At 45.2% G+C, this 13,073-nt stretch overlaps 1 protein-coding gene across 1 annotated transcript; it reads right to left on the bottom strand.

Annotated features, from left to right (window-relative positions):
- Nucleotides 1–6,091: 6,091 nt before the first annotated feature.
- On the bottom strand, nt 6,092–12,846 carry XBP1 (X-box binding protein 1). Its single transcript, XM_056116594.1, is given in 6 exon segments — nt 6,092–7,230; nt 7,761–7,868; nt 7,871–7,906; nt 9,435–9,563; nt 11,783–11,879; nt 12,561–12,846. Coding segments are annotated over 6 exon segments (1,161 nt in total). The 5' UTR covers nt 12,794–12,846; the 3' UTR covers nt 6,092–6,672.
- Between the last annotated feature and the right edge of the window lie 227 nt (nt 12,847–13,073).

Below are 13,073 nucleotides of genomic sequence, written 5' to 3'. Positions count from 1 at the left end.
CATCGTGGCTCACCTCTGTACTTAGGAAAATCAAAGGAAAAGTGTTTCCTTCAAGGCTTTTTTTGCCTTCTGCTACTGTTTCCCCTTGGTTTCTCTTACATAATTGATAAATACAGTTATTCAGTAATGTTGACAACTTAACTCTGAAAGTTTCAAACAAAGTGTGACAAATTGTGGAAGAAGCATCCCATGTTTAGGTAATCCCCAGAAAGTGCTGTCAGCTAACCCCAGGAAATTTCTGTCATTTAAAAAAAAAAAGTGGTGCCCAGAGTTGTTTTTTTAAGGCTAATGAGAAAAAGGACTGAATAGTTGACAGAACTTTGGGCAAATGACACCCATATTTACTGAAATAGCTAATTTGCCTAGTCCTCCAACTATGACATGGTAAGCCTAAAACTAGTAGGAAAAAGCATCCTGCTATCAGGAAATCTTCATCTTGAGGTCTTCAACCAGGCTTAAGGTATTGATAACCGAGATTGAAAGTTTTTTGTTTCTCAGGAAATTATCTTCTGTGTGGCAAGCACTTGTAGTGCAAAGTACAGCAACAATTCCTTTAGAGCTGCAGAATACCCACTATAACTTATGAAATGAGTATCATAGTGTAAGATTGGCCCTTTCATCACACTACAGACCACCCCAGTTCTTTGTTTTGTTATCTGGCTTTCTTCCCTCTTCGTAGGAACAGATACTTATGTTAAAAAAAAATGTTTATTTCAAGTAGAAGTGACTTTTTAGAAACCAACTCCCAGGCATTTTTTAAACCCATGCTGAAATCCCTCTCATTTTTACAGATGGTGTAGAAGTCATAAGTCTGTTATTTGGACTGTTTCTTCTCTTGCCTGTTGTACCTGCTTTTTCTATTTCTTTCTGGATAGTCAGGAAAAGATTTAATGTTTAATATTTAAACAATATTTAATATCTAAAGATAAGATTATTCAAACTTCAAACCAGTATTGAAACCAGTTGGAAACCAGCTAATAGTTTCTTAATCTCAGATTTAGAGATGAATGTAAACTGTATTCTGTTGAGATGTGCAAGCGCTTGACTCATGCCATTTAAAAAATTCCTGCCTTGAAGTCATTGAGTAATGGGACCAACTTTAAAATTTTGTAGCCTTAAATCTCCACGCTGAAAGGTTGGTTTGAGTACAACGTAGAAACGTGAAGTGAGGTAAGCATAGTTTCCAAGTCAGGCTGGAAAGGGAGATAACTGCCTTCCGAAGGAGGGCCCAGCATACTGCCTGTCCTCTGGAGGAATTCCTGGGACAGTTCTCTCATCAGCAGTCTGTACAATGAAAAGGAGGAACAAGCCCACAGAACAAGGCTCTAATGCTGTTGGTAAAAGAGGAGGGAATTGAGGTTCTGTTCATGGGATACCAACAGAACTTGTTTCAGGAGTCAGATTATCTGCCATGATAATTATTTCTGCAGGAAAATGGATATTTAAAGCTCCTTTTAAAACTTGATGTGGCATATGTTTGTACAAATCGTCTTCATCCATGTGGTGCTTACTCATCTGAGCCACAGTCCTATGTCTTTCGCTTTGTTTTTCTTTTGGAGTGGGAAGCTTTTGCTTTTGCCTTAAGGTTGTCCCTAGGAGTTAACAGGTCTTTTCGTTTTGTACAGCTTCTGACGCATGGATCGACATTAGCTTCTTATGCTAGTGTCTGAAGAGAAAAGTTTCTGAAGCAGGTGAGCTTTAATGAACAAACATATATTTTCTGTGAGCTGAGTAGGGTGTGTGTGGTTTGATTTTTTGAAATTAATATGGAGAAAGTAAGTTTGGTTGTCAGAAATAGATTGGTATTTTTTAAAAACGCAAAAATAAAACCTGCTACTCATTCTTGAAAAGGTGCACATGTAAAATTTAGGAAAAAAGATAGGAGCTAGAAATATAAGAAGAATGTTTATCAACAGGTTCATAATGTTGGATTTGGACTAGTTTTGTTTTTAATAGTGATATGAATGGCATAGTGTTAGGAAAGTTCTGAAAAATGCTGTCAATTTTACTTTAAAAATGAGAATCTGGTGTTTCTGTATTTTACTGTTTTCAATAAAATGTGTGTTTTGGACCTTTGAGATATTATATTCATATACTTGAGTCAATAAAGTCAGGTATCATTGCTTTTCTCTAAATTGTAATCAAAGTAGCATTCATGTATTAGGGACTTCATTTTTATTTTTAGAAGTTTGTTCTAAAGATTATTTTTCTGTTGGTTTTTTGTTTTTGAGCCAGACCCTGTAGTGCTCAGGACTTAGTACTGACTCAGTTATCACTCCTGTTAGGGAGGCCTGGGTGGTGGTGGGGGACCATATGGCACCCAGGGATGGAACCTGGTAGACCTGGATTCAACCCGCAGAATTCCATTTGGTCCCTGAGCATTTCCAGGTGTGTCCCCAAAACGAAACAAAGGTCATTTTTTTTATCCTGAAACCGATTTCCACTATACTCAGCTACTTGGTACTATTTTCTATCAGTTGTCTTAACTGATTTCAGTGGTGATTACCAGTGTTCAGTTGGCAATATTGAATTTTTTTTTTTTTTTTTTTTTGCTTTTTGGCTAGAGGGATAGCACAGCAGTAGGGCGTTTGCCTTGCACACAGCCAACATGGCCGACCCGAGTTCGATTCCTCCGCCCCTCTCGGAGAGCCCGGCAAGCTACCGAGAGTATCTCGCCCGCACGGCAGAGCCTGGCAAGCTACCTGTGATGTATTCGATATGCCAAACACAAGTAACAACAAAGTCTCCAATGGAGACATTACTGGGCCCGCTCGAGCAAATCGATGATCAACGGGAGGGCCTTTACCTTTTTTTACCTTTTTGGGTCACACTCAGCAAAGCACAGGGGTTACTCCTGGCTTTGCACTCAAGAGTTGCTCCTGGCGGTGCTCAGGGGACCATATGGGATGCTGGGAATTGAACCCGGGTCTGCCACATGCAAGGCAAACGCCCTACCTGCTGTGCTCTCTCTCCAGCCCCTATTCAGTCTTTAGAAGGATCAAATACGGAGTTGGAAATGGTACCTAGAGTACACAGAGAGAGGTTTGGGATAATTTTAAAGATGGGAATAAGATAATTACATGGCCGATTCTCTTAAGAATTAACAGGTCACTGGGGGGCAGTATTGCCTATACACTTAAAGCCACTGATGAATTTGGACCTCGCATTTGCAGGCAGATGGTATTAAGTCTGGATTGCAATTGCAGAAAAGTTGGGATATTGCTTTGGTTTTTTTAATCAAAATTTGAAAATGATAGAAGTGAATCTTGCTTCATTTTAAAGGCCTGGAAACTAAAGCCTAGGAATATAGAGAAATTTTAGTCATATTAGCCAACCACCAGGTCCAAGATTCTTCCAGCTTGATCACTGTTTGTTTTATTTCAGTTTTGAACCCTACCCAATAGAGTTTGGGAACTGTTCTCAGCTCTGCTCAGGGGTCACATTCCCAGCAGTGCTTGGTCAAGGGACCATGTAGTGTGGTGATGCGATTGAATCAGAGGCAGCTGCATGCCAAGCAGGCTACTTACCCCTGTGCTATCTCTCCGACCTAATAGTTTTTAGAGGCTTTTTAACTGTAATACCTAAAATGTCATTTACATTTAATTGAAATAATCTATAATAAAGTATGTTTCATGAAGGCACTGTAACTTTAAACTCTTGAGACAAAAACTGTAAGCTCAGTCTTATGGTTTGGTTTCATATGTCCTACCAATGGCATTTTGTTATTTTGTTTTGGGCTTACACTTGCGTGCTCAGGGCTTACTTCTGGTTCTCAGGAATCACTCCTGGCGGTGCTCAAAGGACTGTATTTGATGAGCATCAAACCAGGGTTATGGCCAAAGTAGCCACATGCAAGGCAGATGTCTCAGCTATAAGGTCCCTGGTACCGTTTTAAAGATGAACTAGATGAAATAATAGTGTTAAACTAATTCCGGCATGCCAAATAGTGTCTTTCAACACCTTAGTGAGAAAACACTTTCTTGTTTCTAATGAATTTCGCTTATTTTTTTCTCTTTATTCTGTGGGGCTGGAGCAATAGCACAGTGGGTAAGGCATTTGCCTTGCAATCGGCCAATATGGCCGAACCGAGTTCGAGTCCTCCGCCCCTCTCGGAGAGCCTGGCAAGCTACCGAGAGTATCTCGCCCGCACGGCAGAGCCTGGCAAGCTGCCCGTGACGTATTCGATATGCCAGACACAGTAACAACAAAGTCTCCAATGGAGACGTTACTGGACCCGCTCGAGCAAATCGATGAATAACGGGAGGACCGACCGTGACCTTTCTGTGATGATGGGATGGGATAGGGCATAAAATATACTTGGTTGGGGTGCTTACACACTTCAGTGGTACTCCCACTCACTTGATTGTGGGGCACCACCCATCACACACTTAGTTTCTCCCTCCCTGGTAGCAGTTTGTTGTGGTGAGGGGTTTGCGCATCTGGTTGCAGTGCTCACACACTTGAGCTCACAGCTCATCTGGGTTTGCACACTTAAGTTGCATTGCCTGTATACATGCTGACCAGGATTCACATTTAGTTGTGCTCTCACACATTCTGCTTAGATTGCTGGCTGGAGTGAGCCTACTGCTCATACAGTGCTCCCTTTGAGGACAGTGGGGGCTGGGGTAAGGGTGGTCAGACTCCTGGCTGCAGTGCTTACGAGGAATCACACTTGAGTTCCAGGGTTCACATAGCCTGCTTGTCAGGTTGCACACTGAGCCACTGGAACCCCACTTGGAGCATGTGGGTGGACCTGAGGAGTGAACTCAACCTGGTGTTTTTAGCCATTAAGCCATTCTTGGAGAATTTGAGATCTAGGGTCAAGTTTTTATGCCCAACTAGGCACTGTCACCTGCCTAGAGTTCTGCCCTTCTGTTTTGCTCCTATAGCATACCAAGTAGAGAGGCAGTGGAGCACAGGGACTAATACTTGCAAGGTCCAGAGAAATGGTGTACAGACATCTGGCACCAGTTATTTCCGTCTCAGTTACGAACAATCTTCTGCATTTAGTGAACGTCTTGCCTTGTATTTTCAGGAAAATACCTTTTTATTTCTAACCATTAAACTTAATGTTTCAATATGAAGATGTCCTTGAATACCAGGTGTTTTCTCAAGGCTGAGCCCGTGTTTCGTAATTACCACCCATCTGTGCAGGAAACGAAAACCCTGATAATTTACACAAGTTATGTATGGCTTGTTATTTCTGTTAGTACAGCTGCCTCTTTCATATGTTGTCACTGAATGTAAATTATTTGAGTCCCAGTCTCCAGATGCTTGTGCCATTATGATGAGGCCTAAAATGCATCTGTTAATTACAGCTGCTTGTGTGTTCCTAAATAGATACTTAGCTCTAAAGCTTTCAGTTTAGAAATCCAGGTGATAAGGTTTTTATAGTCTTATATTTATGCAGGAAACTAAGTTCCTAGCAAATATGAATTGCGCAGCAATAGGATTAAACTTTGGCTTTAGCAATGTCTAGACTTTTCACTTTTGTGAAACAAGTTAGAGAGTACAGATAATATCTGTAGATGAAAGCCCTTCCAAGGAACTTGAATATCTAACTTTCAAGTGATTAGGAAGGTGCTTTGTTTCTATCAAGCGCTAAGACTGCATCGACTCTTGTTAATAATGGCAAGAAACCTTGATATTTAGTGGTATGTCCTCTATCCTAATATTGCAAGAACCTTGTAAAGGTTCAGCTCTGCCACTTATTTCAATCTGGATAAGGTTAAAGAACTATAGTGACTTCTCGGAGTAAATTATGTCACTTGGCGCAGCCAGGCAATAGTTAAGGATTGTCTGTGGGGGACAGGGTAGTCGTCAGTTGCTTTTAAAAAGTGGCATGCTGAGGCTGGGGCTCAAGTAGAATATATGCCTTGTGGCTTTGATCCCTGGCACTATAGAGCACCCAGCACTGCTATAGCTTGGGGGACCCCCAGCATTTACCTGAAACGGTTCCTACACTAGTCAACAATAGCAATAAGAAAGGGGCATCCCCAGTGATGGCAAGTATATCCCTACCACAGCGAACAGTGAAACACCTAAAGAGAACAGTTAAAGACCCATTAAGGAATCAAAGAACAAAGCGGCTCATTGCACTTTTTAATTGCCCGGGTAGTTTTAAATAAATGGAGAAAGCACCTTTCAAAAGCTAAACTAGCAGGGAAAGATTCCATCAAGCATTTACATAGTAAATTTCTATCATTTTACACAAGATTCTTTATCTTTGCTTGAACTGTACATGAGTGGAGAGTATCGCACTCAAGTAGTGTTCTCTGCTTGCAGAAGCAAACTAGAGAATCTAACATGGGAAACAAGCCTGGGAAGCCAAGAGGGGAAAGAGAAATGGTGAATATTTAAGTCTCATGTCTGAGACATTTTTCCAGTGACCCTTAACATAAGTATTTTAGGGCAAACCACTACCCTAAAGACAAAGGTACAATATAAAAATTACAATTCTGAATTATAGGAAAACACGAGTACCTTAAAGACTGCTGGGTGTCAAAAGACAATACTTTAGGTGACCTGTGAAGTTTGAACAAATACTTTAAAGGCATTCTCTAAAACTGCACACCCTCTACTTTGGCTTTCTGAATGAAGCAGACAGCTTTCTCTGCTGTCCTCCAGGCAGTGTGACGGTCACGGAAAAGGGCAACAGCACTGGATTACTTCTTAGACACTAATCAGCTGGGGGAAGAGTTCATTGGCAAAAGTGTCCTCCCAAGAGTGGTCTACATCGAGCAGAGAGGACATGTCACTGAAGGGGGACGGGGTGCTCTCGTATCTACAGTCACTGTATGCATCCGGTAGACAGGATGGCGGCTTCAGGGAGTGGCTGGATGAAAGTAGATCTGAGAGACCCAGCTCTGGGACGAAGTCATCTTCTACAAGTTCTTCCTTCACTGAGACAGTGAATTCAGGGTGATCTTTCTCTGCAGGGCTGAAAGGTGCTTCCTCGATTTTGACTACCACATCAGCTTGGCCCTCTGTCTCAGAGGGAATCTCTAAGACAAGGGGCTTGGTGTATACATGATCAAAACGAATTAGTTCATTAATGGCTTCCAGCTTGGCTGATGACGCCCCCAGTGGTGGAGAAGGGGAGGCTGGTAAGGAACTGGGTCCTTCTGGGTAGACCTCTGGGAGCTCCTCCAAACTTGTTGACTCTGGGGAAGGACATCTGAAGAACATGACCGGGTCCAAGTTGAACAGAATGCCCAACAGGATGTCAGACTGCAGGAAGCAAAAATCAAATGAGGTCCAACAACATACTAGGGAAAAATACCTAGACCACTTTCTGTAAGGCAAGCACCCTGCCTGTTCCACTAGTTTCTACTGTTCTGGCCCCCAGAGTACTTTCTTTGTTTTGTTTTATTTGGGGGCTACACCCGGTGATGCTCAGGTGTTACTCTGGCTTTGCACTCAGGAATTATTCTGTGTGGTGCTCAGGGGTCCACATGGAATGCTGGACATCGAACTCGAGTCACTGTGTGCAAAGTAAGCTCCCTCCCTGCTGTGCTATCTCTCCACCCTTCCCCCACCACACTTCTTTAAGTTTCATAATACCAACCAACATGCTGTAGGAAAATCTCTAGGACCCACCTGACCCATTTATACCTCATTCTTTTCCTAAATCACCTGGAAATAGGCAGTGTTTGCCTTTGAACTAAACCAAACCAAAGCCAGCATTCATCCATCTAGTTAGGGATATGCGCCATCAAACAGAATGACCTAGCTCTTTAGTAAAGCTACAGCATGCCTACCTCAGAGTCTGAAGAGTCAACACTGTCAGAATCCACGGGGAGAGGTTCTGGAGGGGTGACAACTGGGCCTGCACCTGCTGCAGAGGTGCACGTAGTCTGAGTGCTGCGGACTCAGCAGACCCGGCCACCGGCCTCACTCCATTCCCCTAGAAGAAAGACCAAAGCAAATCACCTCAAATAGCCACAAATTTCTGAGAACATTCAACAGACAGCCTGTGAGTCTCAACTCATTTTGAGGCCACACTTACAGTGCTCAGGGCCGACTCCTGGATCTATGCTTAGGAATCACTTCTGGCAGTGTTCAGGGAACCAAATGCAATGCTGAGGACTGAACTGGGGTTGACTGCATGCAAGTTAAATGCCTTAACCCTTGAATATTCTCCCTGGCTCTGAATGTCTAATGAAAGTCGGGGAAAAAAGTATTTTTTGAGATTGTGCTCAGAGCTTATTCCTGGCTCTGTGCTTAGTAATCATCCTGGTTGGGTTCAGAGGACCACTGGACCATATCCAATGGCAGGGATGGAACTTTGGGGCAGCCATGTACAAGGCAAGTAGGTGCCTTTTCCCCTGTGCTAGAACTATGGCCCCAAAACTCGGCTTAAATTTTTCTTTTCCTTTATTCCAGTTTCTGGAGTGCTCATTGAGAAATTAGAAAAGGGAGTTCCGACTAACAGTTCATTGTGATTTTTCTGTATATTAAAACCTTTTTCCTTTCCAAGCAAAGATTCAAGCAGGACTAACATCTTTTTATTTGGGGGTCATAACTGATAGTGCTCAGGGGCCACTCTCAGAAATGCTCCGGGGATTGAATCTGGCCCCGTCACATGTAAAGCATGTGGCACAGTCCTTTAAGCCCTCTCCCTGGCTGTAGGGCTAACATTCTGAGGATGTCAATAATAATATTAGTAAGCTCTTGAATTTAGGCCCAGAATCCTTTGGATAGTAATTTTTTTCTGAAGCAAGATAATTTTTAATTGAATGAAACTTAGAAAGATGGGGGAGGAGAGAAAAGGAATACATTTTTAAGAGAATGTGAGCTTGTCAGAACAAGCAATTAAGTATTCAAGGGAAACTCGTGCTTGAAAGAGCAAGGCAGTAATTTTTTTATTTTTCAGTTTGCCCTTAACATTCCTTTCATACAGCAGAACTGTATTAGGCACCGTAAATATTTTGTTTGAATTTGCCATTGTCCAAAGAGTATTAAATAACTTCTATCAGAAAGAATTCTTTATTGTTTCACCAAAAAAATCCTTAATTTTAGTCACATTTTGGGAATTCAGATGCAGATAGAGGATCATTTATTCAGATTCTCCTTAATTGTAACAGGGTGGAGTTTGCTGGTCACTTTTTTGTACTTATTTGCAATAACATTTATTTTTATTAGCACTTCCTACTACTCACTATACATTTGAAAAATGAGTGTCGGGCCGGAACAGTGGTGCGGGGGTAAGGCACGCAGTCGACCAGAGTTCAATCTCTGGCATCCTATTCCCCAAGCACCACCAACCACCAGGAGTAATTCCTGAGTGCAGAGCCAGGAATAACCCCTGAGCATCACTGTGTGTGACCCAAAAAGCAAAAAAAAAAAGGCAAAAAAAAAAGTTGTCATTAGTTGAGGTCATGTCACTTTTGATCAGTTTCCACTCAAAACATCAAGTGAAGGAGATGACTTACCTTGGTCTCTGCCTCCTCTTCAGTAACCAGGGCATCCATCCCTAAGCGTTGCCGTAACTCCTGGTTCTCAACCACAAGACCATGAGTTTTCTCTCGTAAAAGCTGATTTTCTAGCAACAGTTTCTGGTTCTGGAACAAAATGAATTAGAGGCTATTAAAATATCTCGTTCTTTCTTGAGAAATCCACTGGATTTCAACCATGCACATAACTATATTTTGGCTAAAAACAGCAAAAGACTTTTAACATGAAAGGTTGAATGAGGAAACTAGACTTGGGCTTTTGGGGGGCTGTTTTTTCAAAGCAGGACAATTTATTGAAATTTATTTGAAAAGATGTGAGGGGAGAGAAAGAGGGAAATGTTTGTTAGAAAACAGGTTTCTCAGGAGTGGAAATAGGAAAGCAAAAGATACAAGCAAATGAAATGGATGTTCAAGGGAGAACTGGGGGCTGAAGAGCAGGCCTAGTTTTATTCTTTAAAAAAAAAAATTGAAACAGAGACCAGAGAGAGAATACAGCTGGCAAGGCATGTGCCTTGCATGAGGCCACATAAAAAAATTTTTAAAGTAAGTAACTGAAACTGTTGATATACAACTATTTCATACTTCTTTTAAATATTTATTCCCATATCATAATCTACCAAGACCCCACATCTCTCCATTCAATAGTTAAGTACCCTACTATGTGCCAAGTCCTGATTATCAAGTCTTCTTAGCCTCTATACCAAAAATTGATGCTTTTTTTTTTTTTTTGGCTTTTTGGGTCATACCTGGCGATGCACAGGAGTTACTCCTGGCGGTACTCAGGGGACCATATGGGATGCTGGGAATTGAACCCAGGTGGCCGCGTGCAAGACAAACGCCCTACCCGCTGTGCTATCTCTCCCGCCCCAAAAGTTGATGCTTTTTTTTAAAGAACCCAACTCTATGAATTGTTTCCACAAAAGTTTTATTTTTACTGTCTTACGCTTTTGTAGACAGGAAATATTAAGACTTCTTAATTTACCGTATTAAATACAAGACTTTTGTCTATACAGTTTTTCTCCAGAATCTTTTATTAGTTAATTTCTGTCTGGGGCCACATTAAACAGAAAACAGGGCTTCTGGCAGTGATCGGAAGACCATAGGCATGCAGTGCCAGGGATTGACCTGGAGTGAGCAGTGTGGACAGCACGCACCTAAATCCCTGCACTATATGCCTTAAAGATTCTAATATCTGAATTTACTAATGATCCACTCCCCATATGGTGAATGACATCTAATCAATTTCAGCTGATACCACTAATAAACAATACATAAATTGTGCAATCATGTCGAACAGATTAGTACCAAACAATACAATAATAGTAATCTATAATAGCTTATTTTCAAATCATGTCTTCAAATTGATTTAAGAAAAAAATCCACCAGATGTGAGTTTCACTACAATTGGCTTCCTTTCCTTTTACTTGATTTTTTGAAAAACTATGCAGTTGTTCACAATAAGTATTATGAAGCAAAGTAGTAATTATGAAAATAAGACTATTTAAAAGTTCTATTTTACGGGGTCAGGAATGGCACAATGTCTCCAAGTAATGCAAACCTCTGCAAATGGTGATTTCTAGCTTAAATTTCGGTATGTATTTAAAACACCCTATTTAAAAAAATCGGGGTGCCATACCTGGCAGTGCTTAGGGATTACTTCTGGCTCTGTGCTTAGGGATCACTCCTGGTGGGGCTAGGGGGGTGTATGATATAGGGAGTTTGGGATTGAATCCAGGTTGGCTACATGTAAGCCAAGAGCCTTACCCTTTATACTCTGGCCCCAGTATGTTTTTTAAAAAAGAATATAGGCAATATGAATATTTCATGTATTCAAAATGTGTGACTGGCAGTAGAATGTATTAGATCAACAGTAACATTAAGTAGACTGTCAAAGGGAAAAACAACTTCGTGGACTTTTAACCAAGCTAGGATAGGACTCGAATTTGAGCAATGATTTCCTGTTTACTTTTCGTCAAGAAACAGAATAATTTACAATCTCCAGAGAGATCTAGTAACAAATACCAGGGGGCCGATCACTTCGCTCTCATCAAGCTTCCTCACATACTCTCCTTATTTCTTTTAGTTGAACGTAGGCGTAAGGGATGGCACCAGCCCCTGCCCTGTGTTCCGGGTCACTCGGGGGGGTCTGGGAGGACCAACCAGGCCCCCCAGTATGCAACCCACGTGCTCAGCCCACGGAACCGTCTCTCTGGCCCTAGTTTAGCCGTCAATCACGTGATCCTCCGCATCTGAAAGGGGATGAGAAACACGGAGCAGACACAGTCACTAAGGCAGGGGACGAATGACACCGGACTTGGCGTTTTTACCTCTTCTTCCAAATCTACCACTTGCTGTTCCAGCTCACTCATTCGCGCTTTCTTGCGGTCTCTGGCCGTCTGCGCTGCTACTCTGTTTTTCAGTTTCCTGAGGACGAGGAACACAGTCGCACTGAAACCGCCTCGATCTTCAAACATCCCTCTGTCTGTCTGTCTGTCTGTCTCTCTGGAAATGTGGGTCTCCTCCCGGTGCTTCCACCAGAACGCGCGGCGGCGGCGGCGGCAGCGAGGGTGGACCGAGAGCGACATCCCCGGGACCCCCGGGACCCCCTCGGCCCTCCACCCTCCGCGCCAGCCCGGCCTGGGCGGCTCCGAGCACCTCCCGCTCTTGCGTCATCCGGCTCCGGGTCCAGCCGGCCGCGAGCGCGACTCCTCTTGCATCAGGGGAAACTGGGCTCCTCCCCCCCCTCCCCCGCGGGCCCCCCAGCACCCACCCACGGCGGGCCGCGCTCGGCGCGGGGACAAGCGCCCTCCCGCTCGCGGCGCCGGCTCCGGGGCCGGGGACACGCCGGGCCCCTGCCCGTGGCCGCTCGGGGAGGCGCCTCCGGAGGCACCGCCGGGGCTTCTCCCGCGATCGCGCCGGGCGCTGCGGGGGGCCGCCTCGGGAGGGTCCCGGGGTCCGGCCGAGCTCCGAGCCCGCCCCCCACCGCCACGGCGGAGCCCCCGGAGCCAGCGCGGAGCCGCGGCCGACGACGCGGGGCCCCCCGACGCTTCCTGCCCCGCCCGCCGCCTCCCGAGCAGCCCCCGCCCGCGCGGGGCCCGCGCCCACCTCCGCAGCGCCTTCTCCTCGGGGCTCAGGTGCGTGAGGCGCTGCCGCTTGCGAGCCTGCGGCGGCCCCTCGCTCGCCGCCTCCGGGCCGGCGCCGCGCTGGCCCGGCACCATGAGCGGCAGCGGCCCCCCGGCCGGGGCTCCGGCGGCGGCGGCGGCGGCGGGCTGGCCGGACAGGAGCAGGACTTTGGGGGCCCCGGCGGCCGGACTCTGCGCGGCGGCCACCACCACCATGGCCGTAGAGTGTCCTCGCGAGTGCGCGCCGCCGCCGCCCAGCCGGGCCGGGCCGCCGCCGCGCAGCCTTTCTACGGTCGTGGCCCTCCGCGATTGGCCAGCGCGGCGTGACGCGGCGCCGCTCTTGGAGCTCATTGGCTACTCGCGCCCCCGCGGGGCGGGGCCGGAGCGGCCAGCGTGGCGATCGCAGGCGTCGTGTCCCCCCACCCCCCACCCGGCCCGGGTCGCTTTCCGCCGCCGCGTCCGCCGGGATGGGGCGCTGAGTGTCGCGGGGTCGCCC

The sequence above is a fragment of the Sorex fumeus genome, unplaced genomic scaffold (assembly GCF_029834395.1).
Source record: "Sorex fumeus unplaced genomic scaffold, SorFum_2.1 ptg000032l, whole genome shotgun sequence".
Taxonomy (NCBI): Eukaryota; Metazoa; Chordata; class Mammalia; order Eulipotyphla; family Soricidae; genus Sorex; species Sorex fumeus.
Note: the sequence above shows the minus strand (reverse complement) of the source record. Positions and strands in the feature narration are given on the sequence as shown.